Genomic DNA, 14,545 nt, shown 5'->3' with positions numbered 1-14,545 from the left:
CCACCTCCTGTGCCAATGGCTAATGACAATGTCCAACCCGCTACACTGGGAAGGGGCTGGACAATCAGCTGATGGATGGGACTCCCAAGCAGCAACTACTAATGACTTACCCTCTGGAAAAGGGGGCAGAAAAAGTCTTTACTCACGTGCCAGGTTTCCAGCCAGATAACAGATGGTGGGCGAGCGTGGTGGTGTGCGACATACAGGTATCATGTGAGACCTCTATGTCAAAAGGGGTTGTGAAAAGGGTCTACCTCTGTAAACTACCCATGCCAAAGTTGTTTTTTGCTGGCAACTAAAAAGTGGATGAACACAGGCAAAACACTACCTAACACTACCTATGCGGTCTTCTGTCCTCACCAGGTATGAGCAATCCATAATAATTAGAGATGAGCGAACACCAAAATGTTCGGGTGTTCGTTATTCGGAACGAACTTCCCGCGATGTTCGAGGGTTCGTTTCGAACAACGAACCCCATTGAAGTCAATGGGCGACCAGAGCATTTTTGTATTTCGCCGATGCTCGCTAAGGTTTTCATGTGTGAAAATCTGGGCAATTCAAGAAAGTGATGGGAACGACACAGCAACGGATAGGGCAGGTGAGGGGCTACATGTTGGGCTGCATCTCAAGTTCACAGGTCCCACTATTAAGCCACAATACCGGCAAGAGTGGGCCCCCCCCCCCTCCCAACAACTTTTACTTCTGAAAAGCCCTCATTAGCATGGCATACCTTTGCTAAGCACCACACTACCTCCAACAAAGCACAATCAATGCCTGCATGACACTCCACTGACACTTCTCCTGGGTTACATGCTGCCCAACCGCCCCCCCCTCCCCCCCACAGCGCACACCAAAGTGTCCCTGGGCAGCCTTCAGCTGCCCTCATGCCACACCACGCTCATGTCTATTTAGAAGTGCGTATGCCATGACGAGGGACCGCAGGCACACACTGCAGAGGTTGGCACGGCTAGGCAGCGACCCTCTTTAAAAGTGGCGGAGCGATAGCCCACAATGCTGTACAGAAGCAATGAGAAATAGAATCCTGTGCCACCGCCATCAGGAGCTGCACACATGGGCATAGCAATGGGGAACCTATGTGCCACACACTATTCATTCTGTCAAGGTGTCTGCATGCCCCAGTCAGACCGGGCATTTTAATTCATAGACACAGGCAGGTACAACTCCCTATTGTGAAGTCCCTGTCGACTCACAGCATGGGTGGCTCCCTGGAACCCACCGGCGGTACATAAAAATATCCCATTGCATTGCCCAACACAGCTGAGGTAGTAATGTCGTGCTTAATGCAGGTGGGCTTCGGCCCACACTGCATGCCCCAGTCTGACTGGGGTTCTTTATAAGTGTACAGATGTAGTAAAAACTCCGTGTGCACCTACAGCATGGGTGGGTGCCAGGAAGCCACCGGCGGTACACAGAAATATCCCATTGCATTGCCCAACACAGCTGAGGTAGTAATGTCGTGCTTAATGCAGGTGGGCTTCGGCCCACACTGCATGCCCCAGTCTGACTGGGGTTCTTTATAAGTGTACAGATGTAGTAAAAACTCCGTGTGCACCTACAGCATGGGTGGGTGCCAGGAAGCCACCGGCGGTACACAGAAATATCCCATTGCATTGCCCAACACAGCTGAGGTAGTAATGTTGTGCTTAACCCTTTCCAATCCAATTTGTATATGGTTTTCCTAGGGGGCTTACTCTTTTTCTGCCGTTATACAACGGCGCTATATGCTGGCTAAAGCCAGTACTGCATGAGCTGACACGTAGGATAGGCTCCGACAGCAGAGAGGCTGGCAATATACAGTAAGAGAACCCCGACGGACGTCTACCAACAACGGAGCTGTACAGCCTTAAACCCTAATGTCTTCACAGGTCAGACAGTGGACTGGAAAGGGTTAATGCAGGTGGGTTTCGGCCCACACTGCATGCCCCAGTCAGACTGGGTTTCTTTATAAGTGGAAACAGATGCATTTATAATTCCCTGTGGACCCACAGCATGGGTGGGTGCCAGGAAGCCACCGGCGGTACATAGAAATATCCCATTGCATTGCCCAACACAGCTGAGGTAGTAATGCCGCGCTTAATGCAGGTGGGCTAAAAATTAATTTGATTACACTGTAGGCGAGGGCCCACAAAAATTGCTGTATCAACAGTACTAATGTACATCAGAAAAATTGGCCATGGCCAGCCAAGAGGGCAGGTGAAACCCATTAATCGCTTTGGTTAATGTGGCTTAAGTGGTAACTAGGCCTGGAGGCAGCCCAGTGTAACGAAAAATTAGTTCAAGTTAAAGTTCCAATGCTTTTAAGCGCATTGAAACTTATAAAAATTGTTCAGAAAAATTATTTGAGTGAGCCTTGTGGCCCTAAGAAAAATTGCCCGTTCAGCGTGATTACGTGAGGTTTCAGGAGGAGGAGCAGGAGGAGGAGGAGGAATATTAGACACAGATTGATGAAGCAGAAATGTCCCCGTTTTGGATGGTGAGAGAGAACGTAGCTTCCATCCGCGGGTGCAGCCTACGTATTGCTTACGTATCGCTGCTGTCCGCTGGTGGAGAACAGAAGTCTGGGGAAATCCAGCCTTTGTTCATCTTGATGAGTGTTAGCCTGTCGGCACTGTCGGTTGACAGGCGGGTACGCTTATCTGTGATGATTCCCCCAGCCGCACTAAACACCCTCTCCGACAAGACGCTAGCCGCAGGACAAGCAAGCACCTCCAGGGCATACAGCGCTAGTTCAGGCCACGTGTCCAGCTTCGACACCCAGTAGTTGTAGGGGGCAGAGGCGTCACCAAGGATGATCGTGCGATCGGCTACGTACTCCCTCACCATCCTTTTACAGTGCTCCCGCCGACTCAGCCGTGACTGGGGAACGGTGACACAGTCTTGGTGGGGAGCCATAAAGCTGGCCAGGCCCTTAAAGACTGTTGCACTGCCTGGGATGTACATGCTGCTCGATCTACGCACATCCCCTGCTACCTTGCCCTCGGTACTGCGCCTTCTGCCACTAGCGCTGTCGGCTGGGAATTTTACCATCAGCTTGTCCGCAAGGGTCCTGTGGTATAGCAACACTCTCGAACCCCTTTCCTCTTCGGGAATCAGAGTGGGCAGGTTCTCCTTATACCGTGGATCGAGCAGTGTGTACACCCAGTAATCCGTCGTGGCCAGAATGCGTGCAACGCGAGGGTCACGAGAAAGGCATCCTAACATGAAGTCAGCCATGTGTGCCAGGGTACCTGTACGCAACACATGGCTGTCTTCACTAGGAAGATCACTTTCAGGATCCTCCTCCTCCTCCTCCTCAGGCCATACACGCTGAGAAGGATGACAGGCAATCAGCCGATGTACCGTCAGCAGCGGGCCAAGCTGTCTCTTCCCCCTCCTCCTCATCCTCCTCATGCTCCTCCTCCTGTACGCACTGAGAAATAGACAGGAGGGTGCCCTGACTATCCAGCGGCATACTGTCTTCCCCCGCCCCCGTTTCCGAGCGCAAAGCAGCTGCCTTTATGGTTTGCAGGGAATTTCTCAAGATGCATAGCAGAGGAATGGTGACGCTAATGATTGTAGCATCGCCGCTCACCACCTGGGTAGACTCCTCAAAATTACCAAGGACATGGCAGATGTCTGCCAACGAGGCCCACTCTTCTGAAAGGAATTGAGGAGGCTGACTCCCACTGCGCCGCCCATGTTGGAGTTGGTATTCGACTATAGCTCTACGCTGTTCATAGAGCCTGGCCAACATGTGGAGCGTAGAGTTCCACTGTGTGGGCACGTCGCACAGCAGTCGGTGCACTGGCAACTTAAAGTGATGTTGCAGGGTGCGCAGGGTGGCAGCGTCCGTGTGGGACTTGCGGAAATGTGTGCAGAGCCGTCGCGCCTTTACGAGCAGGTCTGACAAGCATGGGTAGCTTTTCAGAAAGCGCTGAACCACCAAATTAAAGACGTGGGCCAGGCATGGCACGTGCGTGAGGCTGCCGAGCTGCAGAGCCGCCACCAGGTTACGGCCGTTGTCACACACGACCATGCCCGGTTGGAGGCTCAGCGGCGCAAGCCAGCGGTCGGTCTGCTGTGTCAGACCCTGCAGCAGTTCGTGGGCCGTGTGCCTCTTATCGCCTAAGCTGAGTAGTTTCAGCACGGCCTGCTGACGCTTGCCCACCGCTGTGCTGCCACACCGCGCGACACCGACTGCTGGCGACATGCTGCTGCTAACACATCTTGATTGCGAGACAGAGGAGGAGGAGGGTGCTTTAGTGGAGGAAGCATACACCTCCGCAGATACCACCACCGAGCTGGGGCCCGCAATTCTGGGGGTGGGTAGGACGTGAGCGGTCCCGGGCTCTGACTCTGTCCCAGCCTCCACTAAATTCACCCAATGTGCCGTCAGGGAGATGTAGTGGCCCTGCCCGCCTGTGCTTGTCCACGTGTCCGTAGTTAAGTGGACCGTGGCAGTAACCGCGTTGGTGAGGGCGCGTACAATGTTGCGGGAGACGTGGTCGTGCAGGGCTGGGACGGCACATCGGGAAAAGTAGTGGCGACTGGGAACTGAGTAGCGCGGGGCCGCCGCCTCCATGATACTTTTGAAGGACTCCGTTTCCACAACCCTATACGGCAGCATCTCAAGGCTGATGAATTTTGCTATGCGGACGGTTAACGTTTGAGTGTGCGGGTGCGTGGCGGCGTACTTGCGCTTGCGCTCCAACAGTTGCGCAAGCGACGGCTGGACGGTGCGCTGAACTACACTGCTGGATGGGGCCGAGGACAGCGGAGGTGAGGGTGTGGGTGCAGGCCAGGAGACGGTAGTGCCTGTGTCCTGAGAGGGGGGTTGCATCTCAGTGGCAGGTTGGGGCACAGGGGGAGAGGCAGGGGTGCAAACCGGAGGCGCTGAACGGCCTTCATTCCACCTTGTGGGGTGCTTGGCCATCATATGTCTGCGCATGGTGGTGGTGGTGAGGCTGTTGGTGTTGGCTCCCCGGCTGAGCTTTGCGCGACAAAGGTTGCACACCACTGTTCGTCGGTCGTCAGGCGTCTCTGTGAAAAACTGCCAGACCTTAGAGCACCTCGGCCTCTGCAGGGTGGCATGGCGCGAGGGGGCGCTTTGGGAAACAGTTGGTGGATTATTCGGTCTGGCCCTGCCTCTACCCCTGGCCACCGCACTGCCTCTTGCAACCTGCCCTGCTGATGCCCTTGACTCCCCCTCTGAAGACCTGTCCTCCTGAGTAAGCGTTGCACACCAGGTGGGGTCAGTCACCTCATCGTCCTGCTGCTCTTCCTCCGAATCCTCTGTGCGCCTCGGACTTACTGCCCTTACTACTACCTCACTGCAAGACAACTGTGTCTCATCGTCATCGTCCTCCTCACCCACAGAAAGTTGTTGAGACAGTTGGCGGAAGTCCCCAGCCTCTTCCCCCGGACCCCGGGAACTTTCGAATGGTTGGGCATCAGTGACGATAAACTCCTCTGGTGGGAGAGGAACGGCTGCTGCCCAATCTAAGCAGGGGCCCGAGAACAGTTCCTGGGAGTGTTCCCGCTCCTGAGCAGGTGTCATTGTAGTGGAGTGAGGAGGCTGGGAGGAAGGAGGAGCAGCAGACACAGGATTCGGATTTGCAGCAGTGGACGGCGCAGAACTGCGGGTTGACGATAGGTTGCTCGAAGCACTTTCTGCCATCCAGGACAGGACCTGCTCACACTGCTCATTTTCTAATAACCGTCTCCCGCGTGGACCCATTAATTGGGTGATGAATGTGGGGACGCCAGAAACGTGCCTCTCTCCTAATCGCGTAGCAGTCGGCTGCGACACACCTGGATCAGGAGCTCGGCCTGTGCCCACACTCTGACTTGGCCCTCCGCGTCCTCGTCCACGTCCTCTAGGCCTACCCCTACCCCTCAGCATGCTGTATTACCAGTGATTTGATTTCACAGGCAGCTAATAAATTGGCGCAAGACTGCAGGCCAAATATAATTTTTTCCCTTTTTTGAAAACGAAAGGCCCCACTGCCTCTAGTGAATGTATAATCTAAGTTTAATAACTGTGCTGTTTTCCTGCTAATGTGTCACAGAACGTGAGGGTAGCAGAGTTATTAACTCTGGCAGAGCAGGTATTTTTTTTCCCAATTAAGGAAAGCAAATGGCGAAGCCAGCAGTAAACCGTAGCTGGGTGCGTCTGATTTTTAAAGGTTGCACACGCAGCCGACACGTGTCCACCGCCCTTAGGACGGACAGAGGCAGGACAAATAGAAATATTTTCCGTTTTTTTCCACCAAAAGGCAGCACTGCGTATATTCAATGAATAATAACTGTGTTGTGGCCCTGCCTATACAATTCTTTCCCTGCAGTATCAATGGAGGGTGCAATGCTCTGCAGAGGCGATTTTGAGAAGTAAAAAAAAATGCAGCACAGCTAACAGCAGCCTGGACAGTACTGCACACGGTTAAATATGGCCCTAGAAAGGACCGTTGAGGTTCTTGAAGGCTACACTCACTCCTAACACTCTCCCTGCCTATGCAGCACTTCTGTCCCTAATGCCAGGTGCAACGCTCTGCAGAGGCGATTTTGAGAAAAAAAAAAATTGCCACTGCTAACAGCAGCCAACACACAGCTATCAGTGGCCCTAATAAGGACCTTTGGGGGGTCTTGAAGCCTACACTAACTACCAATTCTTTCCCTACAGCAGCTCCGGTACAAACAGCACTGTCCCTCATCTAACTCACACGGCATCTGAGGCGAGCCGCGGGAGGGGCCGACTTATATTCGGCGGACACCTGATCTTCCCAGCCACTCACTGCAGGGGGGTGGTATAGGGCTTGAACGTCACAGGGGGAAGTTGTAATGCCTTCCCTGTCTTTCAATTGGCCAGAAAAGCGCGCTAACGTCTCAGGGAAGGAAGTGAAAGTAACCAGAACACCGCATGGTGTTCGTTACGAATAACGAACATCCCGAACACCCTAATATTCGCACGAATATCAAGCTCGGAAGAACACGTTCGCTCATCTCTAATAATAATCCAATGATCCAGTCACAGGAGGCAACTTCTCTTTCCTATTGTATCAGGTGTAGTAGGATGCCAAAACGTACACAGTAATATAGAAGGACCTGTCAATCAGCATGTGAAGGAAGGAGGAGAGCGGGGAAAGAGTATACGGGGTATAGTCAAAAAGACTAATCAGTACTGCTGCTATATATATTGAAAGAATAGCATACTTAAATAGAACCGGTCATATTTTCAGGATATCCTATAGTAAGAACGCCTGTGATAATGTCTGAGGCACCGACAATAATTACATCACCTGTGCAACACTGAGGAAATCCTGAAAACATGATTTGGGGAGGTCCATCAGGACTGGAGTTTGGGAATCCCTGTGCTACACAATGGCAAACAGGCTCCTGGAACATGGATTTCAATTGTGTTGTAACCCCTGTAAGAGAGATTAAAGCCCAATAGCAAAGTTGAAGAGAAGCAGAAATACACTCCGCATTTATAAGTCAGACCACTACTATGACTGAAGTAATGGAAGCGAACTGGAAGTGGCCTCCTGCTGCCACAATACATGTATGGAGCCGGTCAACATTGCAGTCCAGGGCCGACGTCACCATTGCAGGACTAGTAAGAGCACAACCCAGTAAGAAGACAATGCAAATTTCAGTGTGGGTTGGAATTTGGCGTGATCACCTTGTTGGACCGGTGTTCATACCAGGGACTCTCAGCGTAGATTGGTACCCGAATCTCCTGCAGACTTCCTGGATGATTTGCCCCCATCATAGCAGAAGGACACTTTCCGTTCACTTTCCTTACGTCAGTCATAGGAGCGGCCCTACAGGACTTACAGCCATGGAAAGCAGATTTCTGCTTCTTACATGCTGCTCTTCAACTTTGCAATTGGGTTTTACTCCACAACTCAAAATTGAAATCCATTTTCCTGAGCCACATCATTGGGCAGCGACCCATGCTACTCAAGTACACTATTGGTATTTTGTATATAGGACACCAGTAGCGAGATATAGCTCTGGAGTGGTCTTTTTGTCTACACCCTGCATACACCGGCATATCACTGTTAGGCTGAATGCACACGGGCAGAAATTCCGTGGTGAGATTTCTTGCAGAATTTCCGCCATTGCCCACTGCCATAGGATTGCATTAGTTTATACAATCCTATGCAGACAGCTGCAATTTGACCGCGTGAAAACTCGCGCAGGAACAAAATCTCGACATGTCCTATTTCAGTGCGAGCTTCACAGAGACTTGCACTGCAGCGTTATCGCTGACGTGTCGGCCCTGCATTGCGTATGTGCGGCTGTGTGCCAGCCGGCACATCCGCACAGCAGAGCTAAGACGCCGGACAGGTAAGCTGTGGGTCACTGCAGGGGCACAGGGTCGCATCCCGCTGCGAGAATTCTAGCAGTCGGAATCCAAACCGGCCGTCTACATTTACCCTTACTTCAAGTGTGAAGGAGCTCTCGGACACAAGTAGTACAATAGCTCCATGCAGGCTCCGTGCACTGGCATACAAGTTTCCTGCTGGTTTCAACCTACCAATACAAAATTTAAAAAAAAGCAATAAAATTAAGATTTACGACTAAAAATTAAGGTTCCTGAGACCGAAGATGCATAGCACAGCATGTAACTTTATTAAGCATAGATTTGGTTCTGAGATTTACAACCTTCATTTCATAATACAACAATTATATTACAGCAAATACAAAATAGTATAATGGAAAACAAAATAGGCTCCCTTTATATAAACTAGTAGACAAGATTCTTAAAATGCAATGAAAAATAGATTGCTATTCAAAAGGAAGAGGCATATAAATATTCAAAATGCAAACAAAAACTAAGTACACGTTTGCCTCATGTCTGGATTTAAAAAAAAAAAGTTCAAAAACTGACCTGCTGCTATGGAATTCCACTTATGGTGTAGTTCTTCCCAAAAAGGAATGCAATATTCATTAGTGATTGATTTTTTTAACCAAGAAACACAGGTGGAGTAAAAGTAGTTAGTTCCCCTGAGACAGAAAACTTTGTTTAAAAACAAAAACTTTTATTTAGTTAAAACCAATGAGATGTGACATAAAACGTACTATGGAGACAGGATGTGTAAGACATGGCTCATGGCCGATGAAGTGGTGGCATCAGCCTGACTTAAATATGCTATAATATATTAGATTGGGGATTATTAGAGCCCTATGGAAATAACTGGATGGGACAGGGACATAAAAATAGGAATATTGTTTTTCCAGGAGTATTTCCTTTAATCTCTTAGGGTATTTTCACATGGGATTAAGCACGGTGCGCGTTTGGCAGCGGAACTGTGGACAATCTGCAGTGCTGAAACCAGGGGCATAGTGGATGAGATTTTACTAAAACCCATTCACACGCTGCAAGACAAATAAATCCACAGAGTAAAATTGACTCACCATAGATTTCCAATCCACAGCTTGTCAAATTTTACTGTAGAGTCTCACTGCGGGCATCAGTCTTTGCAATGCTAAGGGTCAATTCCACAGCAAATCCACAATGAGGTTATGTCTACATTTGTGTCACAGGCTCTTTATGGAGCCTTCAGGGCAGATATGATCTACTGGACAAATAGTGCAGCATGCTGTTAGGTTTCATCCAAGAGGATTTCTTCCTGCATACTACCACGTTTCCTGGAAAAGACCCCGTCTTATATTAATTTTTCCCCCAAAAGAGGTACTAGGTCTTAATATACTTGACTTGCCTAGCAGGCTAGGTCCACATCCCTCCTGCTGCGCTTCACAGCTCTGACATGCTTCCTGCAGTTCTCAGCCACAAAGGATTGGTGATTGGTTCTTCAACCGCTGCTCAGCCAATCAATGCATCGCTGGATGAACCAATGCAAAGGCTGCAATTGGTTTATCTAGCGTTGCATTGATTGGTTCTTCGACTGCTGCTTAGCCAATCCCAGCCATCGCTTCCTGGAGGTGAGATTTATGAATCCCGTAACCAGGAAGTGATGTTGTATAAGCGTCCAAGTACTGTGGGAACCACACTGAACCTTTGAGAGCAGCAGAAGGAACCTGGACCGAGCCTGCTAGGTAACGCATTTTTTTTAATGTAGTGTAACTAGGGCTTATTTGAGGGGAAACCAGGGTAGAAGTCAGCAGATCCCATCATAGTCAATGATCTGTTTGTTGCTCTCTGGGTCTGGCATTTTCCAAACCTAGTACTTCCAGTTTTTTTTGTTTGGCTCAGAGGATGGAGCCAAACAGAAAAAAGTAACACTAGTGTAAACGCAGCCTCATATGTGGCTTTCGCTGTGAATTTTTCATGAATTTTCCACTGCAGAAAAAAAATATATATATACACCGGGTATATAGAAGTTATTATTTTGGATGTACCCTTAATCACAGTCAAAATGGTTCTGAGCCCCATTTATTTGTACAATAATGAAATAATAGCAGTTAGGGGAAGACAACTTATTACGGCAAAGCCTGTTTGCTATAAGGAACCATTCCGTTCCTGCGGAATTCCACTCTAAAAACCACAGGTCTAACTTTGGATTTAGATTGGGAATTACATGCAGTTTTTAGTCCATTTTCAATTCCGCATCAGCCTGTGGATTGTGGTGTGCAGTTTATCCCAGCTTGCAGTATAGCCTATTCCATCCCATGTGACAGGTCCGAATCTTGGCAGCAATTAAGCCATAGCATTCCTCATCCCAAACCATGTATTGGGTCTATTCTTTATCAATTTAGGTAGAAAATATCTAGAAGTGGCAATTGTTCCTATAAGTAAAAAAATGTTCCTACTTTGTATTTATGCCAAATACGGTTGTGTTTCATGGCCTAAACTCCAGGACATCGTTTGGAATCTTGTATCTGAAACTGATCTGTAACACTGAACAAAAAAGTTTAACGTCCATTTTCAAAGCCATTAATGCCCACATTTTGTGCCAATTACGTTGTCAGAGTTCCACCTTTCTATAGATCAGCATTACCTGTGGCTATGCAGGAGATCTGGAACTCTAAAGTGTTCATGCGTCACTGATTTGCTGCAGATTTTGGTATGAATCCGCAGCAGATTTTACCCTTTCAATTGAATTCAAATGGAAGGGGTAAAATGTGCTATAAAATATGCAGCAAGTCAGCGACGTGTAAACATACCGTAACGGGTTCTAATCCCTGTAAAGATAGGTTTAGAAATTAATTTGGGTATAATTCTGAAAGGGTTTGCACTTTTCACATATTTATCTAGTTACAGAGACTGGATTAATATTTCCTATAACATGGGAGAAGGTTTTATCGATCTGAATGTCCGTAGTAATTCACAGCTTTGCTTTCCTATGGGAGTTGGAATACAATAGATCTATATAAGAAAAACCTCCTGTGGAGCCAGGAAATCCAGTCCACCAGATAATAGGCTGGACCTCATAGGTTCACAACGCAGGGTACATTCACAATTGGTTAAACAGACTTGATTTTAAACCTAAGATTCACTGCATGGTAGAACAAATACATTCACAAAGAGAAGTGAACTAGGTAATCAGGAACACTCCACACATACCCAATGACAAGTAGACCCCAAACATACAAGAGAGGTCAACAAAAAGCCAGATTAGAATAGAACAAAGAGAAAAATAAAAGCATGTACAAAAAAAAACACACTGACTTCCTCTGATCATACTCCAAAATATGCAAATGGCACAGTAAGTTACAGGAAATGTGAAAGTGTAGACTACATCTCCGAAACATGAATACTACACTCCCATAATCTATGGCACATGGAGAGATGTAAAGTTGGCTGCCCACCTCCCTAAAAAAAACAAAAACATTTTACAAACATTATGAGCAGCATAACCAACCTTGTTCAAGTTTGCAAGGATTAAGTAAACAGGTGCAGCACGGACTGAGCCCTACAAACACAAGTAGAGAAATCTGACCCCTAACCATGGTAACGACCATCCAAAATAACACTATAAATACAGTAAAAAAAGTGGGGTGAAAGTAAGGGGCAGAAACACAAACTGATGCAAGCCAGAAGTCACACAGCTTGTTTTAGACTTAAAAAAAGTTAGGGGAAAAAAAAATTGTAAAAGAATACTAAAAATTAAGAAAGTCTTTTCAACCCAAGTTGGCCCTGTAAGTTTATGGTGAGCCACAAGATCTGTCCATTCAGATTATCAGCAAGGCATAAATGATTGTCTATTCAAGGAAATGCAACACCTTACCAGAATGCATAGTGAGTAAGGATTAGCTCGCCTTTAGGGATTCATTGGAAATTCAAAAAGTTTTAAGTGTTCAAAAAAAAAATGGATCGTCCATATGCAAATTACATTCACAGACTTGGTAGAAGACTTGGATCACCTAAGAATGTCGTATTGTAACTACAGGTTTGACAAACAAAAAGGAGAGGAAGGTTTTCTAATGATCAGTTGTGTTTGAAAACTTCATACAAGTCAATTTTGAAGGAAATGGTGTTGGGTTATTGTAAAATCCTCGGAAAAATCTTAAGAAAAAGTATTCCAGGCTAGATCATAAAGATGAGATTGGTGGAGTCCTACACCCTCGTCAGTCAACTGTGTGCCCCAGAACTAGCACAACTCCATACATCAAACAGCAGAATGGCGAGGGTGGCAGGTGTTGGACCCCAACCAATCTGACAAGTCCCAGAATACCCCATTAAGCTGTTCACACGGTTCATCTACTGTACGAGGGCAAAAAATGGAATCCTGATGGATCTCATTAAGCAAGTCAATGTAGTTCATAACCATCAAGTAGTCTTTAAGTGGTGTTCACACTTGGTGGTTTTTGCACTGCAGCAACAAACCACATTTAAAAAAATGCATTTTTCAAAAAAACTACATGCACTGTTAAAACCCACGTTTCTAAAAAAAATGGATTAGGTTTTTAACAACGTATGTTTTGTTTTTGCTGTGGTTCAAACAAAGAAAAAGCGGCCTTAGGCTATATTTACACGAGCAAAGCCTGAGAGAGTCTGACCTATATCACTCTTGTTTACTTGCGATTTTAAACGTGCATTATGCATTTTATGCGAAAGACACCCAATATGCATCAGATTTACTTGCATTTAAAAAAATTAAAAAAAACAAATAGAATCGCAAGTTGCTCCAATAGTTAAATGTTAAAAGCACAGTGCACGCACATTGAATGGCATACAAGTGCGATGCGTTTTTTTCACTCTCCCACAGGAAATGACAGGTGATCAAAAATTGCCCCCCCAAAAATTGTGAAAATGTGAACATAGCCTTAATATCGAATCTGAGAAGCCAGTGTGACCGAGCCCAACATGGGTTTTCCTGCCTTGAAATGGATGGTCCGTGACCGTTGGGTAATGAAAAATTGTCATACAGGTTCTCTCAACCGAATAAATCTAAACTAATAACCTGACCTACTCCTGTAGCCTTCAACAAACTATACAAAGTAATTCCCAAGTGATGGTGCCTCTGGGGACATTTACACAAACCATGATGGACGAGGTAAATCCTTAATAGGTGCATTATCTAAGGTAATAGAAATAAGTGCCCTGTAGTTTTGGGTAGCAGGGGACTCAAAGGCCAACTAAAAAGCAATTCCTGAAGAAATATGGAAGTCAACAAAACTATGAAAAAAATAAAATTTTTATTAAAAAGATTACTAATTCAAGGTAATGTTTTAAGTTGAAAAAACACCACTCTATACACTCTAACATTAGCCTTCTGCATGAAACCAGTGTAGCAGACCTACCTCAGGAACACTTAAGGGTATGGGTCGGTAAAGGCGCAGGGATCTTTATCCTACCACCAGACTACTTTGTTTTTACCTTAGCATAAAAAAAAACTTCATTCAAGACATTAAGACAAGACACATCCCTGCAAAAACTAGCTTAAAACATAAGTGATGCAAAGAGTGCAGAGAGCAGGCCCAAGTAATGCAGCTCTCTGCACTTCTACACAAACCATTATTTTACCAGCAGTTTCTTTTAATTAAAAGGTCACTTTGTCAGCTGTCAGCTCTGTTTCCAAGCTCCGCAATTAACAGTCTTAATCATACTACTGGAAGGCGTTTCTGCTCTGTTAGGTCCCGAAAAGCTTCGAGGACGAAAACATCCATTAAGGCAAGCCTCCAACAAAAGATCCATCTCTAGTCCAGTACAACCGTATTTCCACAGTGAATTAGAATGCCCTTGTATCCCCGTGTCTAAGAACTGTTGGCGTTGGAGATTTCCTGATTCATTTTACGAAGGTTGCCTTTGACCTTGAGAAACTCTGGCTTGTTTTCCTGTTCTTCCTCAGTCTTATGCTTTTCCATTTCCATCTGTAATAAAGACACAAATGTTAGGATTCTAGCGGGGCTTTCTACATCTGCAAATAGTAGGACTATTTTTGCTACTCTGAGGGAAGCAGTGTCAAGAAAATGGATGGCAGCGCTAGCTGGTCACATAGATTAAGGGGTAACTGCACTTTACAAACTTTTGTCATTTCAGAGCAACAAGTCAAAAGTTTGATCAGTAGGGGTCCTGGTGCTGAGACCGCACAGATCGCTGAGATGAGGGAACTGCAGCGGCCATCCAAGTGTTGTG

General features: G+C 46.8%; 1 protein-coding gene across 1 annotated transcript in view; it reads right to left on the bottom strand.

The window, feature by feature from the left end:
• Nucleotides 1-8,611: 8,611 nt before the first annotated feature.
• The window catches only part of FAM107B (family with sequence similarity 107 member B), a 48,200-nt gene continuing 42,266 nt past the window's right edge, over nucleotides 8,612-14,545 (bottom strand). The window contains exon 4 of the mRNA XM_066592029.1: nucleotides 8,612-14,280. Within this exon, the coding sequence (XP_066448126.1) occupies nucleotides 14,164-14,280 (117 nt within the window). The 3' untranslated portion in view covers nucleotides 8,612-14,163. The remainder of the gene's footprint in view (nucleotides 14,281-14,545) is intronic.

Source organism: Eleutherodactylus coqui, chromosome 2 (assembly GCF_035609145.1).
Source record: "Eleutherodactylus coqui strain aEleCoq1 chromosome 2, aEleCoq1.hap1, whole genome shotgun sequence".
Lineage (NCBI taxonomy): Eukaryota > Metazoa > Chordata > Amphibia > Anura > Eleutherodactylidae > Eleutherodactylus > Eleutherodactylus coqui.
Note: the sequence above shows the minus strand (reverse complement) of the source record. Positions and strands in the feature narration are given on the sequence as shown.